Genomic DNA, 5,760 nt, shown 5'->3' on the forward strand with positions numbered 1-5,760 from the left:
TCCGATCTTTGTTTGTAACGATGTGTTTGTGTTGTTTGTAACGATGTGTTTGTGTTGTTTGTAACGATGTGTTTGTGTTGTTTGTAACGATGTGTTTGTGTTGTTTGTGACGATGTGTTTGTTGTTTGTAACGATGTGTTTGTGTTGTTTGTAACAATGTGTTTGTGTTGTTTGTAACGATGTGTTTGTTGATTGTAATGAAGTATTTCCAGCGAGGTCAGTGCGAGAGTTGCGAGGTCACGAGGTCGCGAGGTCAATGTCAGGTCGAAGTGGGGGAAGTGTTTGTTGTTTGTAGTGCTGTAAGTTGTTATGCGTGTGCGCGTGTGGTGTTGTGTTGTGCATTGTTATGCGTGGATAGAGCCAGTGAATCTATGATAACGGTAAACCTAGCACCGTGCGTCCGCTGCCGATCCTGTCGGAAAGCGAAATGCTGCGTGGGTGGACATAGTAGCGTCAGTAGAGACACCCAGGGGTAGAAATGAACTTTTGAACAAGGGAGTCCTCAAAATGAGGGAGTCCGCAGTCTGAAGTTCAAAGCTAAAGCATAACAACAATAATGCATGTGCTTATTTTTAAGATTTATGCGATGCACGTCTGCCAAATTTTCTTTCGATATTTGCTGAAAAAATACGGTAATTCCGCGAGGCCGTGCTCTGGAACGAACTAGGCTTAGTTAGCATAGCAGAATTTTCAGGGAGTCACACGAACTCCTGCATATGTCAAATCAGGGAATCCGACAGTAAATCAGGGAGTATTTGAACCCGGACTCCCGTAAATTTTGCACCCTGCACACCCCTACACCTAGTACCGTGTCTGTGTGTTTGCTTCCCCTACAAGTGATATGCAGGTAGAACCAGTAGATCTATAAGAATCTCTCGCGCCTCGCGTTGCAGGACCAAGGTGCACCTGGCTAATGGTATAAATGGCTGGCTGGTGCCAATGTGAATGTAAATGTACGTGTAAATGTAAATGGCTGGCTCGTGCAAATGTAAATGGCTGTCTCGTGCAAATGTAAATGGCTGCGTAGTAGGTAATAGAACCAGTAGATCTATAACAATCTCTCGTCGCGCCTCGCGTTGCAGGACCAAGGTGCACCTGGAACTCGACAACCGCATGTGCGAGGTCGACTTCAAGGACGAGTGCTTCGCGAGCGCCGAGGAAGCCGCCGGCTACCTCGCCGCCGCCTACAGCCGCGATCCGTCCAACGACGAGCTCGGCAAGCTGTACGCGGTCGGCACGGAGGGGCGACCGACGTCCGCTGCAGCGGCGCCCTCTAACCTCATCTACGTCTTCATCGGCGGCACGGTCGTCGTCATCATCGTGCTGATCGTCGGCGTGCTGCTGTCGAGCAAGCGCAAGCGGCAGCGCGGCATCACGTGGTTCCCCGAGGGGTTCAAGAGGTCGAAGGTCAGCCAGCCGAAGGCGGCGGCGGGGCGCGTGGGGCCGGACGGACAGGAGCTGAGGTGAGACTGAGGGCGGTGGCGGCGTCGTGGGTGGTGGGCTGAGCAGGTGTGGGGTGGTCGGTGGGTGGGTGGAGGGGTGAAGGGTTGATGGTTATTAGAAATTGTCCTACTTACGTTCGTAATGTACGTGTGGATGTGTTGACTCGTAGTATATATTTTCTTTGCTTTTTTATTCAATGTTGAATAATAATTTGTTATATTTATATAAGTACTTATTATACTATTATATATATATTATATTAATATTATATTAATGATCTATATAGTATAATATGATATTAGCATATATTATATATTATTATATTGCCTTGATAAACTATATATTTATTATTATCTTATATATTCTCATATATAATCTATTCTGATACCGTAGTTATGATTACACATATTATATTACTTCGTTATAAATGTTATATGAATGTAGAATGCGCACACCTCCGTGTCGTATTTAATGGACGCATGCTGGAATTTCCCCGGTTTTCTTGCTCCGCGCAGAAATCCACAAGCACAGCGATCGAGTCAAGTGGAGGTAGCAGGAAGGAGGGAGAGGATTCGATGCCAACCGACAACACGACACTGCTCACAATTTCCGTCGCCACTGGGGAGTCGGTCCGTGTTCAGAGAGTGGACGAGACAGGGCCTGGAGGCCGACCGCACAAACGGCATCAAGGTATGCTCCCCACAGCGCCACGCCACGCGGCCCCCCCGCCCCCCTTACCGCCACCGCACCCGTCCCGCGGTCCGCAGATTCCCGCCCCACGCCCCGACCCTGTCCCACCCCGCGCCCCGGCCCCCATGCCCCGACCCGTGCCCAGCCCGCGCCGCGCCCCCCACGCCCGACCCTGTCCCTTCCCAGCGTCCATTGTAAGAATAAGTTGTCTGCAAGTATTTAATCCGATGTTGTTTATGCTTAACGACAAGAATTGTCCGACCAAACGCTCTCGAACGCTCTCTTGTCTCATCACGCATCGAACGCTCTTTTGTCTCGTCATGCGTAAAAGCGCTCTCTCATTCTCATGGCCGACCGTCCCCTCTTTTTGTCTCGTTTGCCGAATCGGTATGCTCTCTCCTCCAGGTCCCACCTCCACCCACCCTGCGTTCTTCTCAAGGACGCTCTGTTGTTTCTCGTCGTGCATCTACCCGCCCCGTCATCTCATGTCGTATGACGCTCTCTTGTTTCTTCGCGCTAGAAGGGACGGCGTTCCTCCCGCTCGGCCCTGGCAGCGAGCGACTACGTGCGACAGCTGGACCGCGAGCGCAGCCAGTCCTTGACCGCGGGCGGAGCAAATCCCGCCAATCCCGCGACCTGCTCGCGCTCACCCCCGCGCACGGTGTCCGCAGCGGCCGACGCCGGCCTGCTTTCGTCACATCGAAGGGGGTGGTAACGCGCGCTGCGGCCCCGGGCAGGCTCGTCACCGCCGCTCAATGCTCGTCTCGCTGCGAGGAACGCGCGATCTCGGGACGCATCGACGGACGCACGGACGGAGTATAGGGAGGGGCCGTCGCGGGGCGACCGCCGGAGATGGACGGATGGAAGGACGGGAAAAACGAGGCGGGACACGGGACCCCATCGGCCAGACGACGGGGGTCAGTCGGGTCCGAGATCGCTGAATGCAGGCGGAACGAGCGAGCTGGCTGTGCGGGCGCAGCCGAACGGGATCGTACAGTGTACCTGGAGCAGGGGAGGGCAGAGAGGGGGGAGGACGGTGCAGAGACGAGACGGGAGAGCGGGGAAAGGAAGGAGCGATGGGGGAGGGAGAGGGGGATGAGTGGAGGCAGAGAGAAAGCGGGGAGAGGCTTGAAATCAGGGAAGACCGGAGAGGAAAAGGGGAAGATAGGAGATCCGGACGAGGGAGAACGGGGAAACAGATGAGAAAGCCATGGGGTGGTGCGCGAGTGGAGTGAGAGAAGACGAGAGATAGATGAGAGTTAGAGAGAGATATTAGAGAGACGGAGAGAGAGTGAGAGAGAGGCAGGAGATGTAGGCGCCGATCGAGCGCGCTGGGGAGGACCCGGAGTCTGATGGAGCGAGCGATGAGAGTGGAGAGAGAGAGACGAGATCGATCAGCCAGCCGCCTCCGAAGAACCCGCAGACGGACATCCAAGTACGCCGACCCGCCAGCCACTTTCGACCATCGACGCGTCTCCGTTCCGCGTCAGCGTGAGACGTCTCGGCCAGCCTGGGCCGCTCGCGCTACGAGCGCGCTGCGAGCCGCCAAGCGTCTCCTCGCACGCGCGGCGCCGAAGCGGAACGCCGCAGGACTCACCGGCCGCACGCCCCTTCCACCGCCGCCCCATCTGCGGGCCGACGCGCAGGGGTGTCTTCGCGAGACTCTGCCTGCGCAGGGTTCGGGTGTCTCTACGGAGCTGGGCTGCGGGGTGTTGGCGCGCAGGAGCGAACCTCTGACATCGCCTGCGTCGCATTTTCGAACGACGGCACCTCGACGCCGATGATTACTGGCGCGGGCGCGTCCTACTCGCCGTCGTTGTATTGTGGCTTCCTGGTTTCGCTATGTCGGAGCGAGGCTGAATCGAGGCGCCGACGCTGCGCGACATCGAACGCCGCGCCGACGACCACGGCAAGACGGCGCTGCACTGCGGCCGCGTCCGCTCAACACCTCGTATCGTCGCCCGAGGGTGAGCGCTCGCCTGCGTGGCTCCGGCGTCCACGGCCAACGACGGGAGGGCCAAGTCCGCGACAGTGCGAGGACCACAAGGGGTGAGCGGGTCGGCCAAGGCAGAGGGAGAAGGCGCGCGGCGAGACGATTGGCTGGAGGACGCCCCGAGCAGGGCAATGGAGTGGACGGAGCATGTCTGATTCGAAGATTTGACGGAACCACCGAAGTGTAATAAATTCGATACTTATTTACAGACCGAGTGGGGATATTTAGATATTTATTATTCATCAGTTTGGGTATGAACCAAAAGATATTAGGGAGGACTATCCGCGTAAGATTTTAGCTGTGACATCTGTGAGTGTCTTTGTTGTTCTCAGTCGAATAAACACTCTCAACTGCTTCAAAAACATCCAAACATGTAAATTTAAGCGACCACGCATCGCTGAACCAGCGCGGGTAAGGACGAGATACAAGAGTGGGAGCGGAGAATCGGCGCGATTCGACATCTATCAATCCTGCCGCAAATGCAGCTCGCCGTGCCGTGACGGCTCAAAACCCGTATAGATTCCGCTAAAAATTTTCGCCGAGCTGAGAGCTATTTTTCCCCACAGACTTAGCCAAACAAGAGTCCTCACGGACGTGGAATTAAAAAAGTTATTTTCTTTCCCTGGATCAAACCCATCACCTCAACTCGCGGCTATCCTGTGTTTTGCACCGGATCAGAGACTCCTGCTGTTTCTGCGCTGCACGCGTGAGGCCAGCGTTGGCGAGGGGCCGCCGGCGAAGATCATGACTCGATCACTTCCGCGAACCCTGTGGAGGACGTCACCGACCAGCGGGTTGGATCGTCTGGTGCGCCGCGCCGAGCGTCGCACACGGAGGCGTGCTGCACCACGACATCGTCCCAGCCTCCTCGCCAGGCCAGATCCGCCCGGAGCGGGCGCCGCCCGGCCTCGTTCCAGTCGCCTTGCTTTTCCCGGCAGCTGTCTGCCGTGGCCCGGTTGGCGCGCGGCGTGACCGCCCGACGCGCTATCCACTTCTGCATGCAGATGGGGCAGGCCATCAGCGGGGATGCAGCAGCCGACCTGTGGAAGCAGATTTACCATTGAGCGTGGTTGAAGCATGGGTAATGGCTGACGACGTTCAATGCGGGCAAAAGCTGGAAGTGCCATCAGAAATCAAGGGATCACACGTCGTTTGAGATCGACAGACTTGACCGAGGGCAAGTGGAACTCTGTCTACAGCAACATTTCTGCCAGAAGCTGGGAAAAACAAAGCTGGAGAAGCGAAGTGGCGATCGAGTCGGGGCTGCAAGACGCGGACTGCGTGAGTCTTCTGGGTCATCTCACCGCGAACACCAGTTTACGGGATCCAGGATTAGAGCACGACATCGTGCTAATCGTGGCTCGCGGTTCAGACACGGTAAAGCTGCATGAGGGAAGGGGGGGCGACAGCAAACGGTCGATTGGGGAAATCTCGGTCGGCTAACGCCAATGAGTCGGTCAAACGGCGAACTGTCACGCTGTCCTTCGAACGTTTTGCCTTCGACCGACAAACCCCCGGTTCCGGCTCGCTGTCCCAGGTACATACGCTCTATGCCGCGACGATCGGAGTACCAGACCCTGTAGGAAGGGACCGACTCCGGGTCGCCACCTAAAGGTTTTGCAACTCCACAGAGC

General features: G+C 56.1%; 1 protein-coding gene across 1 annotated transcript in view; it reads left to right on the plus strand.

Annotated features, from left to right (window-relative positions):
• Positions 1-5,760, plus strand: part of LOC106815780 (neurogenic locus notch homolog protein 1-like) — a gene marked incomplete at its 5' end in the record, with an annotated part of 47,520 nt that overhangs the window by 38,286 nt on the left and 3,474 nt on the right. The window contains 5 exon segments of the mRNA XM_014820287.1: positions 1,083-1,463; positions 1,959-2,133; positions 2,654-2,816; positions 3,810-4,100; positions 4,903-4,962. Of these exon segments, the coding sequence (XP_014675773.1) occupies positions 1,083-1,463; positions 1,959-2,133; positions 2,654-2,816; positions 3,810-4,100; positions 4,903-4,962 (1,070 nt within the window).

This window comes from Priapulus caudatus, unplaced genomic scaffold, assembly GCF_000485595.1.
Source record: "Priapulus caudatus unplaced genomic scaffold, Priapulus_caudatus-5.0.1 Scaffold1200, whole genome shotgun sequence".
Taxonomy (NCBI): Eukaryota; Metazoa; Priapulida; class Priapulimorpha; order Priapulimorphida; family Priapulidae; genus Priapulus; species Priapulus caudatus.